The 27810-nt window shown below is 40.5% G+C and overlaps 1 protein-coding gene across 1 annotated transcript in view; it reads right to left on the minus strand.

Moving 5' to 3' along the window:
• Positions 1–5404: 5404 nt before the first annotated feature.
• Positions 5405–27810, minus strand: part of TRAPPC11 (trafficking protein particle complex subunit 11) — a 57659-nt gene continuing 35253 nt past the window's right edge. The window contains exons 21-30 of the mRNA XM_063458142.1: positions 26823–26971; positions 24798–24919; positions 22813–22932; positions 20095–20160; positions 19238–19394; positions 12555–12666; positions 11814–11905; positions 11181–11314; positions 10460–10627; positions 5405–6330 (exon numbers count right to left, since the gene is read on the minus strand). Of these exons, the coding sequence (XP_063314212.1) occupies positions 6286–6330; positions 10460–10627; positions 11181–11314; positions 11814–11905; positions 12555–12666; positions 19238–19394; positions 20095–20160; positions 22813–22932; positions 24798–24919; positions 26823–26971 (1165 nt within the window). The 3' untranslated portion in view covers positions 5405–6285. The remainder of the gene's footprint in view (positions 6331–10459; positions 10628–11180; positions 11315–11813; positions 11906–12554; positions 12667–19237; positions 19395–20094; positions 20161–22812; positions 22933–24797; positions 24920–26822; positions 26972–27810) is intronic.

Here is a 27810-nt window from a genome sequence, read left to right on the forward strand (position 1 = left end):
CGGCCACCTATATTTTACACACGGAATTCGTACGTAATCATGCGAACAGGAGACAATGGAATGAATAGAGGTTTACACTGTAATTCCCTTGCTTGCTTCACAGATATCATGGACTTGTAAGGATCCGTTACAATTACTAAGAAGGTTTCACATGTATCTTCAATGTATTACTGTAGTATCTATTATTTATTGCATAGTCATATCTAATACCGAGTAGGGGGAAACACCAGAAAGGACACTGCAGGCAAACTGTGGACATCAACACAACTTGCATTTTATATGTTTTAGCCTTATATTCATGCTGTATTTTTCTCCATATTCCAAACTCTTTAGTTTTACTTAAAGGAACACTATAGGGTCAGGATCACAAACGTGTATTCCTGACCCTATAGTGTTAAAAACAATGGCGGATGTGCATGGGCAGAGCAATCACGCACTTAACTCAACCCGTTGAAGTCAAACATTTTGTTAATGATTTAACCCCTTGAGGTAATGTATTTCCCGGGGAACTCCTCGCACCATAACTGTTTCATTCCGAGTAAGTGGTTATAGTGCCCAGAGTGTCCCTTTCATCTGAGATAAAAACAATTGGAATGTTTTTTCCCCTTACAAGTGGGCGTGGGCCACATTTTCCATGTATTGATCTCAGACAGCTTGAAAGACCTGAAATTATACTACTTTAAAAAAAAAAAAAAAACTACACTAGTACTGGGAGGCACAATGCATACTTCAGCAGGGTTACTCACTAAACTGGCTCATTGTTTTAAGATTGCAGTGGAATTGTAAAGTTTAGGCCAAAATAATCAAGTTGGGTAAATAGTGTTGTGAAATTTATCATTTTGACTATTTTGCCTTAAAATTTACAATTTACCTGACAATTGTCCACAATTTCCTGATTAATTAAGACCATTCTAAATTCCCTAATTTGTTTGTGAAATTTTTAAGTTTAGAGAAGAATGCGGTCTATTATTAAATGTTTGATGCCTGGTTTATATTCATCATTATGGGTCTTTTCAGTAAATTTCCTTAAAACGCCATTAACCAGGGTATCTTTTCCCTTTGAAAGTTACTGACCAAACATTTGGAGACTTAGAGGTGAGTAAAACTAAAACGAACATTGCAATTGTTTTTAAAATAATAATAATAATAATGAAAAGTGTTTATGCTATTTTTAGTTTGTTTACTTAATTACTAATTGCAATGTATTTTTCCTGCTTAGATGCAAGCAGTTGACAGCAATTAACCTGACAAAAGGGATAATTTGTTCAATTTTTTTTTGTAAATGCTTTTTTTATTGAGATGCTAATTTAGTGCAAACAGAAATGTAACCAGCATTTGTCAGCATATTTAGTATGAGTGGTACACTTTACATATTACACACTTTCTCGTGTTAGATTATTGGTTTTTATTTATTTATTTATTTTTTTAATTATTTATTTTTGCGGGTAATCAAGATCAACAGGTTACAGCGTGTGCAATAAAGGTTTCCATAACATATCACATCGTGAAACAACAACAGCAACACATGCATATTATAGACCCATTTTTTGTAATTTTTCGCTTACATTCCTCATATCTGCGCTGTCTAGATAATTAATTATGGCCTGGAGGTTGTTGGTAGGATGCTTATGCGCCCGCAAGGTTTTTAGGGTATAAGCTGAGCATCTAAGGAAAACCGTTTAGGATGCATAGTGAGTGGTGAAGGTCGACATAGGTCGTATGCAGACCTAGTATGTACATGGTGGTGATCAGTAGGTAGTTATGTCAGCTAGGCATGCTGATTGGTGTGCCCCCGGGTATCAGCTCGTTGTTACAGGAAGGAGCACGTTAAAGTAGACGGGGAAAGGGGCAAGGGGGGGGAGTAAATAGCAGGGCTTGGTAACTGGTAGTCAGCTTACAGAGCCAGTTATTGGTAGCGGTCATGTAGCAACTGAGATTGCGAGTACATAACATGTGTGGGAACACACAGAAAAATAATACAATGGTAAAACAAAATTATAAAATTACAAACTTATTAAAAACAGTATCAAACATTGTTTGGTAGGGTTATACACGGCAGCTGGGGCTGCAGTCCATGGTATCGTCCGGTGGGTGAGTCAGGTGTGCCCGATCTCGATCCTCTGGGTACAAATGGATTGATATTAGCGACAGTCCAAGAATGGCTCCTGTCCGTTGGGGCCGCCTCTTTTGGTAGGCCGAGGGCCTGAAGGAAAGCCGGTGCTTCTGAGTTGTGTGTCAAGAGGTGTAGTTTGCCTGCTTTCTCAGCAATCAGTCGGTTCTGTCCCCATCTATATGTAATGGTATGTTCGCGAAGTTGTTGTGTAATTGGTCTGAGAGACCTTCTCCATGTCAGGGTATGCCTGGAAATGTCTCTGAAGAAGGTTAATTGAGCCCCTTCAAAGGGAACAGTGGGCGAGCTTTTCGTGGCGCCCATGAGAGCCCCCCGATCAGAGTCTCGGATAAGTTTAATCAGAACATCCCTGGGAGCCCCCAGGGGCGCTTTAGGCGCTTTAGGGAGCCGAAAACAAGAATCCACTCCTATTTGCTTAGCTTGTTTAGGTAGCAGTAATGTGGCTATCAGCCTCCGGCAGTAGTGGGGTAATTCAGAGTCAGTGACTGCGTCAGGCACCCCTCGGATCCTCACATTCTGTGCCTTTGCCTTGTCTTCCAGAGTGGCTAATTGTGTAGTCAGGGTGCTGCATTGCTGTTGTAGTGAGCTTAGGGCCGCATCTGTTGCAGCCTGGGCCACCCCAATACTTTTAACATCGTCTTCCGCCATCTTCACCCTCCCTGTGAGCTTGGAGGTTTCCTCCCTTATCAGGGCCATGTCAGCCTGGAACATGGCTTGTATCTCCCTTACTAGGGCCTTAATGTCGGCCTTCGTGGCTGGGGCTGAGTCGCCTAGCTCTGTGTGAGTCACGGGCTTCGCCTGTACCTTAGGTGGAGGTGAGTGGGAAGCCGTCTGGCTCTGGTCGTCCGACGAGGGCGAGGTATAGGCCTCGGCCGGCGCCATCTTGCTCGGGTCGAGCCGCATGGTCGGGCGCAGAAAAGCTCCGATATCTCGGGAGCCCGAGCCGGGATCAGCCTTATACTTTTTCGTTTTCTTGCCCATGTTGAGGGGCACACCGGAGGCGTTTTGTGGCTTTGTAGAGTTGCTGTTTTCGTCGTTATGTGGAGTTTTGGCGAGATTCCCGGAGGAGCTGCAGCAGGACGCGTCTAGCTCGCTCGGGTGCTGGCTCCGCCCCCCCGGTTTTTATTGTTTTTTAATTATGTTAGTTGATTAACCAATTGCTAGACATAGTAAATGTTTGAGATTTTACTGCTTAAATGCACACGTATGAAACCACTGGAGCAACCAGTCTGCAACTTCATAAGGATTGGTCTGGATATTTTAGTTAAGAAATGCAAGAGTAAGATACTAACGAAAATACACCACGCCAGTTGGTAGGTAGACTCATTCCACACAAGCTCCTATGAACCCCAATTGGCCCAACTCCTGATGACGGCAATCTGCTCCTTTGTACTATCCTGATTCCGCTACAATCACTCGGAAACACTCACAAGCAGAGGTGCTCCCTGCAATACGAGCCAGCACACAATGACCATAGATCTGTCCACTCTTGGTGTGCAAATCTGTATCTTTGAAGGGTCTACAAGGGCCAACCCTCCTGGAATGTGAGCGGTATCGGAGTGACCCTCTCTCCAAGGCTAGCAATCTAGGTAAGCAACGTCTGAGCTTCTACTTTCTGTATATCAGGGAGAAGATCTGGACTATTGGCTGGTCTGCTGGCGAGTTGTGGGAATGCCGAACCAGCTGTGTCCAAATACGGGTGTATAGGTTATCAAATGCCTGATGTAAGACCTTCATCAAAGTGGATTGCAGTGGAGATGGTAGCTGGATAAGAGGTATGTCAGCCACTTTAAGTATAGTCTAATTCACAAAATATTGTTATTGCCTGTCCACGTTTCTCTGTGAACAGGCTTGTCTCCAGTAGGGACTGAGATACCCCGAACTGGTACAGAGGGGTGAAACATGGCTTCTGTCGATGTAGGCTGTCTACGGGTGATAAATCTGTTGTATTCCTCTGTGTAACCGGCTAGTATGACTAAGCTGGAAAAGGGGACTGGGGACTTGTAGACACCCGGTCTAATCACAAACTAGAGTGTCCCCAGGCAATAGAGTTGAATAGATAGTGGTATATAACGTGAAATCTCCAAATATATGCTTTGTCTTGCTTTTCTCTTGAGGAGATTAGTCAGACTACAACCTGCCTCCTCCCCCCCTCCCATTTCTTAAATGGAAGTTTTAGTTCTGTAAAAACTGATTTGCCAAATTATATCTTTTGATGAGGGATAGTGTAAAACTACTGTAAATTAAAAATTAAATCTGCTACATTATATGTTTAATGCATAGGCAAGAGAATTAATAACATGCAATATAGTATGTATCATTTTACTTTATTATTATATCTTCAATGTACTTCTGAAATATATGTGGAGTTCAGGGCACACATAATGTTTAGGGAGAAATGTATTGATCTTGTATCTAGTTTATGTTTAATCTTAAAAAAAAAAAAAAAAAAACACTACAGAAGTCAAAAATAATTATCCAAACCACATTACTAAATTAAAGAGCATAAAATGAACAGGTTGATCTACCTACAGCTAGAGCACAGCACTGGACCAAGACGGACTGGATAGAGCAATCATATTGTCTTATCCTGTTTAAAATCTTTTAAAAACTATTTTATTGCATTCTATTATCAGTGACAGGATCACAGTGATCTGTTTATGGTACCATTCAAACTCTCCTGCACCTATACAACTTTAATGCATTTCATAGGATTTGAACTCATGAACATGTTGTATTTTTTGCAACATAACCTTTATAGTTTTTGCTCAAAATACATTTCCTAGAATGCTGTACCAAATCATTTCTCCATAGCCTTGCCCGCTTAAGCCAGAAAGACTCTTTTATTAAATGTATTCACACTGCTTGGTCCCTAATAACATTGAATAAGTGGCTTTTAATATACAACCTGGCTGCTGACAGTCACAGAAGCTACAAACCGGTAGTGATATCCTTACTAGTCATCTCCTTGGGTGTCCCCTTCTTCTTTAAACGCATGTTGCTTTTGTAGTTCAGCTCACTCAGTGCTGTCAGTGGCTGAGCTGTGTACATGCATTTGACACAGACATTTTTTTTTTTCTAAAGTGAAGAGTGCAAGACGAAGGGGGCAGGATTATGATGTAGCATCATTCTGCAACACACTTTTTTTCTGCAAAAGCTAGACAGATTTGAACATGAAAAATACCGCGTACGAATGAAGTCAAAACCGAACAAATGCATTAATGTTGTATTGGTGCCCGGATTGTCCCTTTAAGGCAGTAAAATTAGGGGTACTTGTTACATAGTATTTTTTATTAGTATCTTGTTGATATGTACATTAAGAAAATGTCAAAACAATGCACACTGTTAATTGATGGAAACACAACACATAAGAAATGGTTTAATCAATGCTCATTTGTGCATTTCCCATTGATGTCATGGATTCAATGAATGCTGGATTCCTGTACATGGGTGGCTACAGGCTCTAATGTACAAGTCCACACTGAGAGAAAGAAAAATGGGTTTGTGGAGTTTTATTCAGCCATCATATTAGTAATCCACAAGTTTTTGACTTAGCAGATGAACAGACACTGTTGCATGAGATTATGACTATTCCCTTCACAATCATTGGATATTAAAGTCCAATATATTTAATGCAATAATAGTTCAAAGCCATATAGACATAATTCATATAGTATGATTCAATTATTCAAACTAAAAATATTACAATGGTGCAAAGTGTTTTATATCATACATTTTGGGAGATACAGAAGACCTTTTATACATGTATGTTGTATGAATCAGAAATACAAGAGGATGATTATAAAAAAAAAACAAAAAAAAACAAATATGGAGAATAAGAGTTACTAGAGCCATTGTATTTCGAGAGGTTACTGTGTATAATGATGTTGGCTCAAGGAGACATGTTAAATTGTGAACTATCTTGGTTGGGGGGACAGTTAATTAAAAGTTGCAAAACAAATGTGGAATGCAAGAAAAATGGACTTAGACGTCACTCGAAAATATTCTGCTTCATCCTTTCTCATCATGTGGCTTTTACCAGGTTTAAAACCTCTAAACACATGTCATGCAGGTCAGTGAAAAAATAAATAGGCTACCAATAAAACCTGATAAGCGGGAGCGCAAGACATTTATTTATATTTGGGAGCGTAATTTCATGCTGCTTCGATGGAATCTTCGTCGACTTGGCGTCCCTGCGGCTAGAACAAAAGAGAATAATTGTGGATTACAACTCGGATTCAAAACAAAAAGGAACCATATTTCCTGCAGACCAGTAATGTTATGCAGCAACATAGAAGAGGAACAGATTCAAGCATGCTCCTTGTTACAATTCCCACCCAGCAATCTTTTAAATCTTTAAAATACCCCTGTCACTGGTTTTACCAAAGTCTTCAAATAAAAATGGGTATTGGTTATAACACAAGAACTTTCCATCACTGCCAGGATAGTTCGCTACAGTGAGTAATAATTCAAATTCAATTTTTAGTAGCTGATTTAGAAAAAATCTCCATGTGAGCGGTTTTCAGGTTTGGCTATTGTGGCCTAAAATCTAATATTCAGTTTAAATTCATGTTGAATTCCCGAAAATTCACACGTTGGTGAATAACACTCTGAATGTGGGCTGATGTTTAATGAACAAGACACAGTTAACCTTTAGCACTCCAGCTGTTGTGAACATTAGAAGTAACACTTTTCACAACACGGGGAATGTCAAAGGTTAGTTATCACAGTTGTAAGGAATAAACAGACACATTTTGCACACTCTAACCCTTTGTGTATCACGTGGGTGGGCAATAAAAATGATTATTCCTCCCTCCAACACTCAGACTGGTGGAAGGAAAGTTTCTTCAATAAACAGTGAATTGTGGTGAATAGTCAAACTGACTACACAGTTGGAGATCTTTTTCCTGAATAGATATATTTGCAATGTGGTTTTCAATTCAGTATATTGCTCTATTTAGCGATTTAAACTGGAAAGTTCTCAAAAATAATAATATATGTATTGAAATTGCGCGAGGAAACTAAAATCTCTCAGTTGGTCAATACAATTTTTGCTGTTGAATACCTACATCCGGTCTTCTCCAGTATGAAAATCTGCTTAACGCAAAGCAGGATTGCAACCGTTAGCAGAGAGAATCAACGGACTGTCCTCAGCCAATGAGTGCAGCCCTGCATTGACTCGCTTTGCTCTATTCTATAGACTGTAACCTATCGTTCCTGTAAGTTTTCTTGTAATTGTCCTATTTATAGTTAAATCCCCCCTTTATAATATTGTAAAGCGCTACGGAATCTGTTGGCGCTATATAAATGGCAATAATAATAAAGCAATCTGGAATCCAGAGGATATGGCCGGGGTGCATGGTGAGACTCAGGTAAGTTGTCAAAACCTACTAAACGGTTTGCATGTTAACATGGGACAGCTACAGGACACTCCTGGTACCATAACCACAGCACTACAGCGGGCTTTGGTGGTTATGGTGCTTGGAATATTTATTTAACTGAACAAAAAGCAAGGAGATTATTACTTATTAGGCAATTCACAAGAAATGTTTCACTAAAAGTGAAATTTTAGAGATTTTAGAAGGGAATTACAATTTTAATTCTATTTCTGATAATTGGCCTAAAATATGCAATTATCTACTCAATTCTTTGCAATTCCTAGGTTAGTGAATAAACCTCACTATATTTTGTGATGACCTCCGGATGGAAGAAGGTCTTACCTGCCAGTCAAATAATTTTGCCATTATCAGTGTGTCGTTGGAACTTGTTCTTTAAGTAAAAACATTCCAACATTTACAAAAACAAGAAAAAACATATCATCACCCTTATTTTCTAGCTGTTTGTTTTAAACATACTAACAAGACATGAATGGAGCGTGTAATATGTCGCTTTGGGGTATATAGTTAGTTATAAACTCTGGAAAGGTCTGCAACTAGTGTCATGGATTAGTGTATGTTTTATGAGATGAGTTATTAGTTAAGAACTGGCATGTTGACCCTCTTAAAGCAACAATGTAAATGCAGTCATGCGTTAAGTAGTTCCTTAATTCCTTTTAACCAGGATTTGCCATTTATTTTATTATGTCCTTTCATCTAAGGGTTTTGTTAATTTCATAAACCCTACAAACTCGTCTTTAAATGATTGCTCAAATCACCATGATCACTTCAGTGATTTGAAGTGGTGATGGTGCCTGAGCCTGTATATGTAGTACGTATTTCACTATGAGTTTAACCACCTCCAGCAGCATCAGTGGGATATCATTAACCAGGCCGTAACAAGAGTTCCTGGCAGCTGATGTGAATTATGTTCATATTAGATATCTGAAGTCAACATGCACCGCACAGCCCATCATCCATTTACATCCCTCCCCTGGCAGCTACAGGACGTGATGTCAGTGGTAGAAGAGTAGGCTGAGAAGAGAACTTGGCCTTAGCACTGGAATCAAGGTTAGTTGACTAGTTATGCCTTGTGTACACCCTAAACTTTGACCAGGGGGACCAGTACAGCAAGTGTTTTCTTGCTGTAATCCTTTAACCACATCAGCCACACACATTCCTCTGTAAAATAACCTTAAATCCTACCATCCACTGCCTGCATGGATGGATACCAAGGGGTTAAAGGATAGTAACATTGCTGTTGCACTGATTTCTCTGGGTGTAGTCACAGCTTTGTTATCACAGCTCCAGTTCTTATTAGAGAGTGCTATATAAGAGCGCCATATAAATTCTTATACAGAGAGATTTAAAAAGTTTTAATGATTGATCATAAGTATTCTTACAGACAGAGAGATATGTATTGAGACATACTGACACTAAAACGAGTAGAGAGCCCCATCTATGTACTTCACCTAACATTTGTAGCACGACCAACCTGGAAGCTTACATTCTAAAGAAAAATATACAATGACACAATAAAAGCAGGAGAGAGAAACAATATAGCAGGAATAATAGAGAAAGGTGTTTCAGGTGTGGGCAGTTAAAGAGTTTGTGAAATTATTGACAGATAATTGGTGACTTCAGATTTAATAAATAAATAAAAACGAAGTACAGTGGCCCAGAGAAGCACAATGTAAAAATAATATATACAAACAAACTAGAATCTTTATTCTTGCCTGCTGCCCTGAGTGCAGTCCTAGCTTAGATTTAAATATATCCATGACCATAAACTACACAACTGATGATGATTTATGGATGTATCCAGAATTATTTAGAAATAGTATTTACTGAGGTAATTAATCCCTCAACAAAGAAACACACAGAAGCACAGCGAAGAAACAAACAGACAAGCCTAACACAACTGTGCTTCTGTGTTGATGCCTTGGGGGCACTCATGTGAGCTTGGGAGTCTACAGAGAAACAATGTACATTTTTTGTTTGTACCTTCAGTACTGCTTTAAGTACGTTATGTGAATGGCATTGCAAAGGTTAATTTCAAGTACCCTTGATAAAGACAGCCAGTTGGTGCCGAAACGTCGGGGGTTTGGTGACTCGTGTTTCTGTCTTGTGGCTTGTAAGAATCTTTTTGGTATTTTACCATTACTTTATTGTATTTGCCCTTGCTTCTGTCATTGTGTTTATTTTTCTTGTATGTTTTCACTTTGGTACTTTTTGTACATAATAAAGTTAAGTTTTTTGAGATTGTTATAGTGTGCATTCTATATTCTATAGATAATTTTATTTAAATGTCATGCCTGGTAGGTAATGTAAATTATAAATAAATAAGTGCAAAAAACAGAACATAGTGAGGTATTTTTTGTTTATTCGTCTGTATGTAAATCTCACTATTGTCAGTTTTGATGATGGTGTCTGTTGCGGCCCCAAGACTAATGGACCCTGCAATTCACACAGGGTTATTCACGAACAAAGAGAATTTTAAGTTTAAAACCAAAGTAGCAGTTATTCTTTTTTTTTATTTATTTTTTAATTCTTTATTTTTCACTCAATGGATATAGCAAGTACACATCAACTTTAGGGCTTACGCAGAAGCCAGCAGTTATTCTTTAAGTTCAGCTTCAACCTTCATATCTCGATAACTCAGCAATTTTCACTTTAGTAAAAAAAAAAGAGTCACATTCTTCAATACATGTTTCTAATGAACAATATGACATCATATTTTAGAACATGGGTTTATAAATATGATCTGTCTATTCAAATAATAGACAGACAATGCACACTGCAGCAATACCTTTCTCTCTCTCTATATTACGTCTTCATCACTGGATTAATATGGTTATTCATAGTAGTTCAGCACGGAAAACAAATTAAAAAATAAAAATCCTGTAATCGTTAATGTATGGGTGTTAAATGAATTGAAAACACGAGAGCTCACCTTTACAAACACATGAGTGGGCAGAAATTGTTTCAGCAGATGACTGGTATAGTTGGGGAATCGCAGTAAGTTGATGTTGAGTGATGGTAAGTGCTGATATCCGGCCATTAGAGGATAGAAATTATACAGCATGTCCTGCTCAGTGCCTGGGAGTATCTGTAATCTTATCTGAGGTGGAAAGAATGTAGCATATCTTAACACAAGGCACAATGTAGTGACTGGCTAATTATCTACCCCGTATCTATATAATAATAACATTGCATTTAACCAGGAAAGGTACATTCAAATTACTCTGGTTTCCAAGTACGTCCTGGGGATCATACTTCTTGCCCAACATCCAGGGGTTGTTACGATTACCCAATTTAATGGTACTGATTTTATCTACCTCGGAAGGATGAAGGGCTGAGTCCACCCTGCCGAGTTCAACCCCAAGGGATGAATAGATTCTACTGATAATGCATTAGCCCACTGAACTCTCTCACTGGCCTCATCAATAAATACATATCAATCTATCGATATAATGTAATTCCATAAACTCCTGTTGAAGCCATTTTACAAGAAGAACTATTGGCTTTTATAACAGTGTCACAGGATATCATTTAGAGATGTGCAGAAATGGCACAATGTTATGGAATATGTCTAACGTTCATATCAATATTCTGGAAGGGGCTGGAAATAAAATAATCAGGGGAAAGATTCATTTATATAACACTATATTTACCTGTTTGAGTCCTGAAAACATGAAAGCATCACTTGGCTCTACGGAGATTTCTATGTCTTGCACTAAATTGGTTTTGTTCTGTAGATGATACGTGACGGGGAGAGATTCTCTTACTCGTCCAAATGATGGAAGATCTTTTCACATGATAAGGAAAAAAAAAATATTATTGCTGTGGGATTATTTTATGCATTTGCTTGCTGCATCAAAATATATCTTATACCTTTCAATAGCTGTGGGAGAGGCAATACTGGAACAAGAGTCAAACCATTGCGGTCTTTCCCTTGGTGCATTAACCACTTAAGGACAGCATGACGGTCTATGCCAGGGGTAAGCAACCTTTTGCCCTCCAGATGTTGTTGACTACATCTCCCATAATGCTCTAACAGCCAAAATGCTGGCAAAGCATCATGTGAGCTGTAGTCCACAATATCTGGGGTGTCACAGATGCCTGCCCCTGGTCTATGCAATCAAGCAGTGCAGGTTGTAGCACCTGGTGATGGCACAGACCACATGCACTTAAAGTTCCAGAATGAATCCCTGCTTGTACCAGGGAATCCCAACTATCATTTGATACCTAAAGTTTCCCTCTGTCAGCTGGAACAACAATTGGTTCACGCTCACGTTTATAGTTACCTGCATGAACATGGAGAGGGATACTTTCAATCACCACGTAGGGCAAAGTAATAACAGTGCTCACGACTGGCACATCTTCTCCTGCAGAACTCCTTTGAAGGAAGAAAAAAACAAAACAAAATGAAATACATGTCAAATATTTTAATCTAGAATGTTTCAAGCCAGTAAAAATGAAAAACACATTGAACACAAAAATGTGCTTGCTAATTGGACCAACGAAAAATCATCAGTTGCTTAGCATATTGTATAGTGTACTAAAGGCATGATGGTTAACGATCGCACGATCAATAGTAAATCTTAAAGATTCAGGCCTAGAAAATTGCATTATGTGTGAATGCAATGGATTAAAAGTAAAAGTATTTATTTGTGAAGGGATACCAAAACTGTAGTCCCTGTGCGCTACAAGGATTGACAGACTAAGTGCTGTTTGATATGTAATTGTTTAGTGACTTTAACATTAAAACCCACACTACTACACAGACTGTACAAAAAGAAAAATCAGCAAGGTTGGTCCTCACAGGCATCATGGAAATCTGTGACTATTCATTTTCATTCACAGTACTGCTTGTACTGTAGTAAGTAGTAATGTTAGAAAACAGTTTTGCTATACTGGATACAGAGCTTTTGCAATATCTTTCACAAAGTGAGGAAACATGAAGCTTTACACTGTTGATATCCCTTAACATTGTGAGCTGAATTGGACATAACATTTATTACTGGGCACTAATTAATCAGACCTACCTTTTCCAAGATATAACATAGCTTCCAGTGGCCACTCCATTCTGACTGTTTGCTGTTGGAGGACATCGGAGACAAAAGCATTCACTAGCACTTTCACCTGTTTGCAAAACAACTGTTGGGGGGAGGGAGACGGGGTTTAAAAAAAAAAAAAAAAAAAGAAAGAAAATCACAGTATTAAAATAAAAAAAAAAAAATAAAACACCTCAATTTTCTAGCTTCTGTCTAGTTTAATGCATTTTCATTATCTTTCCCATAGTACTAATTCATAGGAACAATAACTCAGAGGTGTGCCACTTTCGTGATATTTCTATTCAATTATTCAAGTGAACTTGACAAACATCTTCCCAGGTCAAAACGTTGCAAAGTCAAAATGAAATATGTTCTCCTTCAGGCCTGTCTCCCTCAGCTCCAACTGCCGTCACAGTCTATCAAACCAATATATATATTTTTTACTCCTTTACAGCATGGTTGGGCAAAATCCACAACATTTTCCGCTTACATCTAGCTAGATTCAGATTGAAAACAGCACACGGCTAGGACTCAAATCCATTCATTAGTATACAGAATTATAATTTTCTGTTTTATCTGTCCAGAAGAACACTTTTTAAAAAAAAAAAAAAATAAGTCTTTATTTGTAAGTTTCAAATTTTACAGAATTGGAGATATAAAGCGAAGTTACAATGTTTTCATAACATTTGTTCAACAAACAATTAACAATGGAAATTAATTGGCATGTTACAGAGGTAGTCTTCACAAGAGAGTAGAGAGGCATGTTTACATAGTGTGTTAGGTTCGGTACAAGGCATGTACCGAATGTAGAGGGAAGGGAGTAGGGAGAGGTGTGGTTAAAGTCCCTGCGGCTTAGGTGAGGGTATGTTCAGTCATAGTGCCTCCGTGGTGGAGTCTTGCCTATTGTCCAGTGGGGCTTGGTTTGTTTGATTATGGTTTGTTGTGGAGCAGGTGTGATGGGTAAGAAGAGAGGTGTTTGACCTGCGTACTGGTCATGCTGTATTCCTTATGCTTTTGGGGTGTCAGTCTTCTTGGACTCCCGTAGGAGGTAGGGATAGTCTGCATAGACAAGGTAATAAAATGTGTTGGTATGGATTGGGAGTCCTTTTAGAGTGGGCCATAGGAGGCAGGACCAAGGAGAGGGGCTGATAGCGAGTGGGAGTGTGGAAAAAGAGGGGGCAGGGAGAGAGAGAGAGAGAGAGAGAGAGAAAAAAAGGGGGGGGGGAATGAGGGGCAGGAGTTAGGGAGGGAGGGGGGTGTCATGATGTGGTTCAAATGGTCTTGGTTGGATTTTCCCTTTCTGTGTGACAGTATCTGAGAGTTACAATTAAATATTAAGCGGGGATGGGGAATTTGTAAAAGCAAGGGTCCCAGATTTTGTGGAAGTGTTTAGTTGTGTTGTGTATTATTGCGGACATTTCGTCCATTTTTATGGTATCCATAACTTTGTGTCGCAATGTGTCTATGGAGGGAGTGTCCAGGCATCCCCACTTTTCGTCTTGTCAATTTCTTTCTTTAGCGACTCTGGCGATCAATTTGTTTTGTGCTCTGGGTGTGTTAGTGTGTGGTTTTGATACAAGCCAAATCTATGGGTCCAGTGGGATGTCCGAGTGTAGGATCTTTGACACCATGGAGGCGGCCTGTCGCCAAAGTTAGGTGATTGGGGTGCATTCCCACCATAAGTGGAGGTATGTTCATTTGTGACCGCATCCCTTCCAGCATAAGTCTGTGTCTGGTCTGCCCATCTGTATCAGTTTGAGTGGGGTAAGGTCAGGGCTCGAGTCCTGCCGGAACGCGTGGGAACGGCGTTCCTGCACTTTTTTTAGAGCAGGAACGCCGTTCCTGTTTGTGGTCCTGCAGGCACTCAGGGGCGGCATTTTTTGCCAAATGCCCCTGTGTTCCCCCTGTCATGTTCTACAGCGTTTAATATAATATCACATTTAGACGTGTTTTTGTCGTCTTTCTTATGAAGGCATTGTTAAAACCCAGAGGCCCGGGTACCCACTACTCCGGCGGTCAGAGACACAGCACGGGGGATCTGTCTAGCGCTCGGTTCTACCAGGGCCCGTGCAAGCTGCCCATGGCTGTCCCCCCGTTGCCTCTCTGTCTGAAATAAATCTTTGGGCGGGCTCCATTCCAGTAGCCTTTACCCGTTCAGGCGGTCGGCTTGGACCCCTCGCGGTATCTTTTGTCCGGGGCGCGCCACCGCCATGTGGACGGGTCTGTCTCCCCCCCGGCCGGTTGGGGGGGAGCGGGGCCGGACCGCCCCTTGCAACGGTGTAGCCTTCCATGTAGTTAGCGTAGCTGGCATACCGCTGTCTCCTGGCTGCCGGTCAGTGATCTATGTGTCGTTGGGAGCCGCCATTGTCCATGCTTGTGATGGCGAGTAGGCCCGCTTTTGTATTTGCGGTGTTCCCGACTCGGTACCTGTCCCTGTTTGGGATCTCCATGAAGCTTGGATGCTGCTTGTTAGGTATGTGTCGGTCATTTCTCTATTGAGTCCGTCTATATGCTGAGTTTCAGCAGTTTTTCCAGGCTCAGGCCGGGAGGCATAGTGTTCTGCTGCCTCTCAGCTCTGCGGCCCGGCCCCCCCCCCCGATCTGACCCTTTTGGACCGGAGCCTGCATGCATAATTTTTCAAAGGGTTTCAGGACCGTGGTGCCTGCTTGTTTGTTAGCTGATATTTCAAGGAAGCTCTTGATCTGCATATGTCCGAAAAAGTCAAAGATCTGGAAGGGGGTGGTTTGCGGTAGATCTGTGGATGGAGTTATTTTTGTTGGTTGGTGAAAAAGTGGTGCAGATGGGTGAGGTTATGATCTTCGAAGTGCATGAAGTCTTTGGTGTTCATGCCCGGGGCAAATTGTGTAATGCGGAGTATTGGTGTGAGTGGCGATGGGTCCAAGATTAATCTGCATTTAAGTGTCAGTTTGTCCCAGATTTTGATGGTGGTGAGTAATGCAAGGGTCATCGGGGGTAGGGTGGTTTGGCTTGTTTTGGTAGCCAAATATAGAGGGAAGGAAAGTCTCTGTCAAAAATATCATGTTCCAGGTCTACCCACCCCTTAACCCTGTAAGGGGCAAGCAAGTTTTGGGCTTGTGCCAATTGCGCTGCCTAAAAGTAATGTGTTAGGTGTGGTAGGCCTAGGCCTCCTGCCTTATTGGGGACGTACAGAGTCTGTCTTTTGATCCTGGCCCATTTATCAGCCCAGATTAACTTGACAATGGTCGTTTGTAGCCTTTTGAAATCTAGCCCTGTGATTCGAATCGGAAGAGCTTGGAATAGATATAGACATGTCTTTCCATGTGAGTATATCTTGTGAAATTTTTGTAGGATAGGGGTATAATTTAGTAGGTAACATCGCAACAGTTCTGCCGGTAGGTAGACGCCTAAGTATTGTATGTGAGTGGATTGTAGATTAAAGGGGTAGCATCGTTGTAGGACTTCAAGGGGTGGTGGGGCGATATGTATCGGTGGGGCTTCTGTTTTGTCGATGTTTAGTTTGTACCCAGAGACTACAGCATAAGTCTCTAACGCGGAAAGTAGTGGGGGCAATGAGTGTTGAGGATCTGTTATAGTTACTAGCAAGTCATCCGCATACGCTGCTGTTTTGTATTCTTCCCCGCGTATTTTGAGTCCTTTTATGTTTGCGTCACCTCTAAGGGTTTGGAGGAGCGGTTCTAAGGAAGAGGCAAACAGAATGGGTGAGAGGGGACACACCCTTGCCTCCTGCGGTTCCTTATTGAGAAGGTGGGTGGGTGAGCGGGATGAGGAGGTTGGCAGTCGGAGAAGAGTATAGTGTTTGCAGTTAGTCTTTTAAGAGTGTTGGGGAATCCAAATTTTTGTAGGGTTGGCGTGTGCGGTCCAAATGAGGTCGTACGTCCGTCTCGTGTTGTCACTGGCTTGTCTGGTGGGGATGAATCCCACTTGGTCCTGGTGTATTAGCTTTGGAAGATAGGGGCAGAGGCACTCTGCTAGGAGTTTTGTGAACAGTTTAACGTCAACATTTAGCAGTGATATCGGTCGGAAATGTCCAGGATCTAAGTGGGTTTTGTTAGGTTTGGGGAGAAGGCATATGTTTGCCTGGAGCATTTCCTTCGGTAATGCTTCTCCTGTTAATATGGCGTTAAAAAGATTGCATCATTGTGGGAACAGTGTTGGGGTGAATGTTTTGTAATTAGAACATATTTTTTTAATATGCCATCAATAATAAAGTTTAAAGTGACACTCTAGTAAGGTGGCAGTAGTTATGGTAACAAGGATTTAAACTATATATGTGTTTATGAAATGAAATAGTTGTATTAATTTGTGTTTTATAATGTCTTGCATGATACACTGACATTCTTTTAGATGAAACATGTGTCTTTATTATAACATTACACTAGGAAATAAACACATTTTGTGTGGCATCACCAATTGGCAAAGTTTATTTGTTTACTTCTATGGCATACAGATTATTGGTAAAAAGATTCTCAGATTCTTAAACTGAAAGGGATCAATATACAATCAACACAAACATGTCCAACAAAGTAGCAATTTTCTGAAACAATTTTATATTGATCAAAAACAAACTAAACAAACAGTCTGAGGCATTGTATTATCATTCTTTTTAACTTGACTCAAAGTAGTGTTTTTTTTTTGTTTTTTTTTTCAAGGGACACTATAGTCACCTGAACAACTTCAGCTTAATGGGGTTGTTCAGATGAGTACAATAGCTCCCTGCAGGCTCTTTCATGTAAACACTGTATTTTCTGAGAAAATACAGTGTTTACCTTAGAATCTAGGAACACCTCCAGTGGCAGTCACTCAGACGGGCACCAGAGGGACTTCCGAGTCTAGTCCTGCATGATGTGCAGGAATCACCTTTGACGTCCACTGTGAATGTGCCTCCTGTGTCCTGTAGTAACCCGGAGCCTGTCAGCAATCAGAGCTGACAGTGTGGGAGAGAAGGATCTCCTGCACACACAGCGTTGGCTCAGGCTCACAGGCTGACAGCAGAAGGCATGAGACCAAGCAGGAGGATCTCCTGATTTAAAACAGTAAGTAAACTTATTTTAAAAATGAGTGAGAGTGAGTGTGTGAGTGAGTGTGAGTGAGTGAGAAAATGAGAGAGTAGGTGAGTGAGAGAGAGTGAGTGATAGAGAGGGATGGATGGATTCATCCATTTCTCTCCATCCATCCATCCATCCATCCCTCTCTCTCCATCCCTCCATCCCTCTCCATCCCTCCATCCCTCTCCATCCATCCATCCCTCTCCATCCATCCCTCTCCATCCATCCATCCCTCCCTCTCTATCCTTCCATCCCTATAGAGCAGTGTTCCCCAACCCCCGGGCCGCGGACCGGTACCGGTCCGTGGATCAAACGGTACCGGGCCGCCCAGGGGTGTGGGGTGTGCGAGCCTGCCGGCTAATGCAGGGCTGGCATTGCCCAAGTGCCAGCCCTGCAAGGTGCCTGCGGACCGGAGGGGAGATCAGAGACCTCCCTCCCCGGTCTGCAAGCACTGTGCTGACAGCCGGCAGGGGAGGGAGTGAGAGAGGACCCAGGAGCTCTTACCTGCAGCTCCTCCGGGTCCTCCTCTCGCGAGATTTGGAGCGTTGCCGCGGTAACCACGGCAACGCTCCAAATCTCGCGAGATTGAACTCTAGCCCTGTAACTGGGCTAGAGTTCACCTCACCACCACCGGACCACCAGGGAATCCCCACCGGACCACCAGGGACTAAGAAATGTCCCCCCTCCTCCCAGTAAAGGTAAGAAGGGAGGGGGGACATGAATATATTAATTTTAATTAAATAAATTTAAAAAAAGCCTCCCTACCCTCCTTACCCCCCATACACACACTGCCCCACAAACACTGCCCCATACACAGACTACACACACTGCCCCACAAACACTGCCCCCATGCACACACTACACACACTGCCCCATACACACACTACACACATTGCCCCATAAACACACTGCCCCACAAGCACTGCCCCATACACACACTACACACACTGCATAAACACACTACACACACTGCCCCATACACACACTGCCCCACAAACACTGCCCCATACACACACTACACACATTGCCCCATACACACACTACACACACTGCCCCACAAACACTGTCCCCATACACACACTACACACACTGCCCTGCAAACACTGCCCCCATAGACACACTGCACACACTGCCCCACAAACATTGCCCCCATACACACACTACACACACTGCCCCACAAACACTGCCCCCCCACACACACTGCAACTCTCACACACACTGCCACCCTCACATACACACTGCACCGCTCACACACACATACACACAATTTTGAGTCTATGTCTTTATGTGACTGTGTTTGTGATTTTCTGACTATGTATGTGTCTGCGTGTTTTTTTTAATATATGTGACTGTTTTTTTTTTTTTTTTTTTTTGTCTTATTAAATCAAAACAAGCGGGCCACGGAAAAATTATCAAACGTTTACCGGTCCGCGGCGATAAAAAGGTTGGGGAGCACTGCTATAGAGGATCTCGGCGCTGGAACGGAGGTAAGTTTACATGATTAAAAGCACTCATATTTATTTTTTAGTATTTTTTTAACTAATATAAAAGCGAGAAAGAAGGCTAGTGCTATAGTGCTCCTTTAAAGGATGAAGTCTCACTCAAAATGATAATTTAATTACTCACCATTTTCTACTTGTGACTCCACTTCATCCACAGAAATGATAGATTGCGCCAGTTGAAGTTGGCTGGAGTTAATGGTAAGCGCCCATGGTGATGCGCTCAGGATATCGGTCATTAGTAAGAATGGGATGTCTCCATACACTTTATCTAAATGCTCAAACTGATAGAATGAGAAATGTGACAAATAAATGCATTGGTATTACATGAAATCATAAACATATTGATAAAAACGTTTGAATATGCTAATTAAAGGGACACTAGAGTCACCAGAAAAACTATAGCTCATTGTAGTTATTCCGGTGAGTATAGACAGTCCCTGCAGGCTTTTTGCGGTAAACACGGTCTTTTCAGAGAAAATGCAGTGTTTACATTAAAGCCTAGGGACACCTCTAGTGGTCACTCCTCAGATAGCTACTAGAGGTGCTTCCTGGGACAGTGCTGCACTGCCATTAAGTGTCTCCACGCTCTGCATGAAGATGCTGAACTTTCCTCATAGAGATACATTGATTCAATGCATCTCTATGAGGAGATGCCAATTGGCCTTGCTGGCGCATTAGACCAAGCTTCTGTTTAACAAGCTGACAGTCTAAATGTGCTGGACACAGCATGCTGAGCCTGAACTATATGCACTTTGATTCTGGGGTCTGCAAGGCTTCTCGTCGAGAAGCCTGTGATTGGACACTTTTCATCACTGAGATATCAGCACTGGACAGAAAGAGGAGCGCTTACATCAGGTGTATATGGTAGCTCTACAGTAAATGTATGCTTGGATTAAATCAACCCCATAAAATGTAAAAATAATTGCATGCAATATTAATCTACCAAATCGTATTTTAATTTAGTGCCCTTTTAATACTGACCTTTATAGATACAAATTTCACAGTAACATCAAATGGATACATGGTTTCAATGGTGACAGTCTCATCCTGAGTTAAAATAAAGATAGCAGATGTGAGAACGACTAACACTTCTAACACTGTTTTCTGCACAGTCTTGATAAAATGGTAAAATTAGCATTATTTACAAAGGCCTTTTAGATTATTGTATTATAAAAGAGACACAGAATTTCAGGTAGGAGACCTGTTTATGTTTACTTTTAATACTTGCCACTAGGTTGGTAATAGGCAGCCTCTAGTTGTTGCAGAACTACACCTCCCATGATGCATTTTCAGTCTTTAGGCTGGCAAAGCATCATGGGAGTTCTCATTCTAAAACAGATAGGGGACAACTTTGAGGCCACCCATGGCATGGCTCATTGCTGACTGACAAGGAATATGTTCTCTGCTAGGATTAGAGCTCTTGTTTGGATACTGGTCTTTAGACTATATGATCACCGATCACTGTCAGACTTGGCACCAATTATAAAAAAAAAATTGATTTTGACAAGGAACAACCGCACTTATCAAATATAGTTATTTGGATTTCACAAAAATAAAAATCCCCAAAACACACTAAATAAGAATATGTTGTTTGCAAATGCTACTGAAGTGTTAGCCTTGCAAACATGCTTACCTCCACTGCAGGTTTCAGGGATGAGAAATTGTGTGCATATGAAATATGCCCGCTGGCAATCATTTTTCTCTAATTTTTAGAATCATGGGAGATTTTACATTTGCAGGAAATTTCAGGCTGGACAAGAAATGCATTGCATTTAACCCCTAAGTAAAAAGACTGGTTTTGAATTTTCTTACCATTAAGGACCAGGGCTGTTTTTACATTTCAGCGGTGTTTGTGTTTAGCTGTAATTTTCCTCTTACTCATTTACTGTACCCACACATATTATATACAGTTTTTCTCACCATTAAATGGTCTTTCTAAAGATACCATTATTTTCATCATATCATAATTTACTATAAAAATAATAATAAAATGTGATGAAAGAAAATAAAACACACATTTTCTAACTTTGACCCCCAAAATCTGTTACGCATCTACAACCGCCAAAAAACACCGGTGCTTAATAGTTTCTAAAATTTGTCCTGAGTTTAGAAATAACCAATGTTAACATGTTCTTAGCTTTTTTTTTTTTTTTTTGCAAGTTATAGGGCTATAAGTACAAGTAGGACATTGCTGTTTCAAAATATATATTTTTAAATGTATCAATAGTGACCTTGTAACACTGTTATCGGTCATAAATATCTGAATCACACCTTACATGTACATATTTTTTTTAAAGTTGACAATCCAGGGTATTCACTATGGGGTATGTCCAGTCTTTTTAGTAGCCACTTAGTCACAATCACTGTGACATTTATATTTGTTTGTGTGTTAAAAATGCAAAAAAACAATTATGAACGCTAACTTTGGCCAGTGTTTGTGACTAAGTGGCTACTAAAAAAGACTGAACATATGATCTCAAAGGCAACATAACCAATCTAGCAAATTTCAATGTGAAAAAACGGAAAATCAAGCCTTATATTTCAGAGCGATCACATGGCCTGTGGGGGCCTAATTTACAGAGGGGGAGGGGACGGGCACGACTATCTGGGCTGTCAGGCAGTCCCCCCAGATCGGAAGCAACACAGATCGCCGGTAGGGGAACGGCGGCAATCGGGTAAGTACTAAGGACTTTGAGGACGTACTAGGTACGTCCGTGGTCGTTAAGGACCATTTTTTGCTGGACATACCTAGCACGTCCTTGGTACTTAAGGGGTTAATGTACATGACAATAATAAATAAATAAAAACAATCAGCCTGTTAGTGATTACATGTTACTTTTTCCAGTAGTTATAGTTTCTTTTGAATTGCAAACTGCAGAGTAAGCAAAAAAATATATTTAACCCCTTAAGGACCAAACTTCTGGAATAAAAGGGAATCATGACGTGTCAGACACGTCATGTGTCCTTAAGGGGTTAAAGGGACACTATAGTCACCAGAACTACAGTTTATTGCATTTGTTCTGGTGAGTAGAATCACTCCCTCCAGGCTTTTTTTCTGTAAACACTGTGTTTTCAGATAAAATACAGTGTTTACATTACAGCCTAGTGATAACTCCAATGGCCACTCCTGAGATGGCTGCTAAAGCTGCTTCCTTGGGCAGTGCTGCAGAGTAAGCAGCAGTGCCATTCAGTGTCTCCACCCTCTGCATGCAGACACTGAACTTTCCTTATAGAGATGCATTGATTCAATTCAGCTCTAAGAGGAGATGCTGATTGGCCAGGGCTGTGTTTGACTTTTGCTGGCTCTACCTCTGATATGCCTCCTTGTCAGTCTCAGCCAATCCTATTGGGATTCATTGTGATTGGCTCAGACTACCACTTCTGATGATATCAACAGGCAGAGGCAGTTCAGGGGCAGAGTCAGCAGCTGCAGACTTGAATACAAGTAAGATTTTACTATATTTACGGATGCAAGGGGGAGGGGGCTAGATGGTGGTTTTAACACTATAGGGTCAGGAATACATGTTTGTGATCCTGACCCTATAGTGTTCGTAGGAATTTCTTTCCCTGCCTTTATACTGAGAAACTTGTATGTCAGCATACCTACACATAAGCCAGCTCTGCGGCAAGAAGACTGTTTCAACTACTGTTAGGAAAGGTTCATTCGGGACTTGGCAGCTACAGAGAATGTCAACTTACTCTGTGACATTTGCACACAATCTGTTTGTCTTCCACTGTTGTGTCTATCAGATATGAAACGTAGACCAAGAACACACGTGTGCCAACACTTCCACAACGAAAGTACAGGGGCATGTCCAGCTGCAAAAGATAACAAGGATAATCTAAACTGTGTATCAAGTACAATGAGTGCTTGCATCCCGTAAATAACACCTTTTCAAAGATTAGAATCATATCATATTGGCAGCTAAGTATGAGGATTACTATATGGATTAAAATAGAGCTAGCAGTTTGTGGTTATTCTATTATGATGATGCCTCCATGTTGGTTGTGAAATAATTTAGTTCAGTACGCTAGCATATGCAATTCTATTTATTAAAATAAAAATAAATAAATAAATAAAGGTAAAAGGTTGTCGAGCCAACCACAGTGTTGAACTCTTAAAAACATTTGTATTTTCTGTTATCTTGGCTATGATTGTTGCTGCCTGTTGGCCTTGGATTGGATGTCTCCTAATGTTCAATCTTTATATAAATATACACATTTTTGCTCCATACACACATATTGAGTGTGTAATCTACAGGAGTTGTTCTTATTGGACATATAAAATAATATCCACAAGAATATATACTGAAACCTATTAATTGCTGCAGTTACACAAAAGGAGTTCCTGGAATTTCATATTTTTTTGTGAATGTGTGTGCTTAGAAAAATGACAAAAAAAACAAAAAAAAAAACTGTGGTAAATAAAATCTGTTGCCATACAATCAGAAACTGAGACATACAGAGCAAGCTAACCAATGGCAATATAGTATGCAAGTACACAATTAAACGGTGTGGCCTGCAACAATAATTTATGCAAATATCCAATTACCTGTACAGGTTTAAAATGGATAGGGGGTTTATAGATTGAATGGAAAGTTTTAAGATTGCCTGGAAATGTAGAGCAAGGGAAGAGTATATAGGGGATGGAGAGTTCCCCTCAGAGGGATCGGTAATTAAAGCCAAAAAGGAAGCCAGATTTAGTGATATTAATATATTAAAGAGAGTTGGAATCTCCATGGTATTACAATACTGCAACATATGAATGTGGTGTAGTCAACAGGATATGGAGAGCAGCAAATCTATCTCCCAATGACTAAATCTATGCATATTCTGTCATTTTCACTCACAGTCCAATTTTTTTGATGACAGTAGAACACAAGGGGTACATGACGTATTTTTTGTCTTAAATCACTGAACGGATTATTTACCAGGAATTAATCAAGAAATGACTCATTATAGCCCCAAAAAAGGCAAAATAAAAAATAAAAATGCTAACAATTATATTTTGAGCTGAAATGATAAATTCTCTAGTTAATTCCCAACAATGCACGACTCATAATAATATCAATAACTGATGTGAACTTGTCAGGAAACTGGCATGGGACAACATTACATGTTGGGATGTGCTGAAACTGTTTCTGCTAGGAGTGTTTAACACTTAACCAGTTCTAGAACACAATCATATGTTGTAGTTTAGGGATAAGAAAGCACAGCCTTCTGGCTATGATTTTAAAGATACTCTTCACAAATAGATCAAAGTGACTAAGTCAGTGATGAACTAACTTGTTCTGCACAAGAGATATATTGAAAATCAGATATGACCCCATCTGATACCCAGGGCTGTCTTGTATGGTCCAGTTAGATGTGATAAATGGTAGGAACGAACTAGTTGGGTGGCTGTGAGCAGCCTTTCATTCTATCATCAAAGCTATACTGTTTTCCTCACAGTCTACATGTGTGGGTTTTCTCAATGTAACTGCTGATTAATCCCTTGATGAGGGGACAGGTTTTTTATAAATTCACAGGAGTTTTAAAAATAATGTCTGGTATAGATGAAAGTGTTTATGATGATTGCATTTGTAAAAATACCAAGTTGCACTGTTTAGTCGAAGGTAAACGCTAATTTCCTCCCTGAAACACATTTTTAGGAAGAAGCCCACTGTGAAAGGTTATTAATTCACCTGTTCTCCTGGCTGCAGGTCTTTCATGGGGATGTCGGTAAGCAGAGCTGGACTGGAGTCATCACACACTTCTCCCCCATGGAGTGTAACCAGAGTCTTCTGTGTCAGGTTGGCGTCTTGCCCTGTGTGAGACATTGTTCTCTTGGGTTAGAGCACAATGCATGCCATGGTGCAGAGTCATCTGAGGTTATCAACAAATACCCCAACCCAAGTAAAGCAAGTAAGCACATAATTCTGATTTATCGTATTCATACAATAGCAGCAACAAAATCTAAAGAGGCTCAGTGTTGCAAGCCAACAGTTATATCAACATGTCCGATGAATATTCTATAAAAAACAAAAACAAAAAAGAATAAACATGTTTTCTGAAAACCAACGTGTACACTACACTTTAATTATAAATAGCAATTCCATTACTATTAACCCACTTTCTGTTTCCAGGAGAAATTTCAAATGATTTCCAATTATCTAGTGTACTTAATAAAGAGTTCTAAAACTCAAAATGCCAAAATATAAAAACAAACATGCACAATATTATAGGTGATGGTACAGTGTATGGAACAGCATAGAAAATAATAAGCATATAGGCAGACAAAACCATATCTCAGCAGATAAATAGGGACCAGGTGGAAGGCAAGTCAAAAGGTCAATGTCCTCTCTGTTCAAATAACAATGCAACATCACTACTTGAGGTGAATGTGGATTATTATATATTTTATGGACAACCGTACATTGCACACATACACAATTGCATTCACACAAACACAAAGGCACTCTTCACATATGCCCCTGCAATCACAAACCCTCCAGAAAAATACACGCCTGCTTTCACACACCTTCCACATACCCTGCAAAAAAACTTGAATGAAAATGCAGATTGATTACATTTTTGTGGTGATTAAATTAATTTTCAACCCTGGTTAATAGGTTAAGACTTATGGTAAAATTTTGCACCCTGATTAAAATAACATTTCTGTTCCATTTCTAAGAACAACCATTTTAAGTGGCTGAGTTTGCAACAAATGTCACATCAAGGGATTTACCAAACCTGTTGTCATAAAGAGGTTAATAGACTTGTGCAAAAGAAATAGTTTGGAGCAGTTCGTCCACACCTGAATGACTCGATCTATCTGGGAAAATGAATTTTTGCACAAGTCTATAAACTATGCTAATCTATATGTAATAACACTACATTTGAATTATTTCTGCTATACCTCATGTTTTCTCCCCAAACCATTTTTTGCACAAGTTTGGGGGTAAATAAGCCGATAAAATTAACAACACCACCAAACTTTGTTAAAGGGAAACTATACTGCCAGGAAAACAAACTCGTTTGATTTGCCCTCTGTCAAGGCCCCCTCCCGCGGCGCTGAAGGAGTAAATAACCCCTTCAGTCACTTACCTGGGTCACTTACCTTCGCCCACGATCTTCCCCCGCCGACATGAGAGACCTAATGCACATTCAATGCTTTCCTTTTGGGAAAGTCTGAAGCTGGAGGTCCTCATGCAGAGCGTGAGGATGTCCAGCGTCAGATAACAGACCAAAAGTTTGTTTCAATTCCCTCTAGTTAGCCTTCAGAGGTAATTATTGCAGTTTATAAAAAAAATTCAATAATAATCACTGCAGGGTTAAGGGTGATGGGAGATTGCACCCAAACCACTTCAATGAGCTGAAGTGGTCTGGGTGCCTACAGTATCCCTTTAATTGCAGGAGCTCAAACTCATATCCCACAGCCAAGACTGCAGCAAATGGGAGTGATCTTACAGAATTAATCTATTTAATTTTAAAGCAGAATTCTGTAAATAGTTGGGGCAGACCTCTGAATGTAAATATAGTTCACTACATGCTGCCTGTTTCACAAGGATTGACTGATCCCATATCTGCCTGTATGGGCACCTGCCTTCTCCCACGCTCAGCCACCAGGATGAAAAAGATCCCTAGCAATTTAATGCGATAAGTTCAAACACTTTTCTCCTGTGTGCAAAAAGAAGGTGAGAAGGTGAGATGTTACATGGGACACATACCTGGCTTTAGGCCTGCAGTGAGCTTCACATCCTTAATAACCGTGTTCTCCTGAGACTGTATTCTAATCATTAGGCAATACATTTCATTGCAGAGGGCAGGCGGCTCATGACGCAGTTGGACAGAAATCTTCGGAACTCTAGAAATGATCCTAGTAAAGTGGGGAAAGAAAAAGTGAGGGCTGCTACTGACTATAACAGACGAGGATAAACATACCATATATACTCGAGTATAAGTCGACCCGAATATAAGTCGAGACCCCTAATTTTACCCCAAAAAACTGGGAAAACGTATTGACTCGAGTATAAGACTAGGGTGGGAAATGCAGCAGCTACTGATAAATTTCTAAATAAAATTATATCCCAAAATATACTGAATATGTATTTACAGTGTGTGTGTGTGTGTGTGTGTGTGTGAATGCAGTGTGTGTGTGTGATGCAGAGTGTGTTTGTGTATGTGATGCAGAGCCTTGGTGGGGGGTGGGCATTTTTATTTTTATTTTTTAATTATTATTATTTTAATATTAAAAAAAATTGTTATATTATTAATATTTAAAAAAAAAAATTTTTTTTAATATTATTAATATTTTATTTTATTATTATTTACATTTTTATTCGTCCCCCCTCCCTGTTTGTTAGCTGGCCAGGGAGGGGGGCTCTCATTCCCTGGTGGTCCAGTGGATGGGCTGTGTAGGAGGGGGGCTGGCAGAGAGCTGTAACTTAACTTTACAGCAGCTCCTGTCAGCTCCCTTCTCTCTCCTCCGGTCCGGTCAGCTCCCACTGTAAGTCTCGCGGCCGCGCGGAGTGTTGCCATGGTAAGAAAGGGAGCTGACAGGAGCTGCTGTAAAGGTAAGTAACAGCTTCCTGCCAGCCCCCAACAGGACCGCTGGGCTTGTAATGAGCCCGGCGGTCCTGGTCTGTATTATGGCAATGTAAGTGACTCGAGTATAAGTCGAGTGGAGGGTTTTCAGCACAAAAAATGTGCTGAAAA

Source organism: Pelobates fuscus, chromosome 6, assembly GCF_036172605.1.
Source record: "Pelobates fuscus isolate aPelFus1 chromosome 6, aPelFus1.pri, whole genome shotgun sequence".
Taxonomy (NCBI): Eukaryota; Metazoa; Chordata; class Amphibia; order Anura; family Pelobatidae; genus Pelobates; species Pelobates fuscus.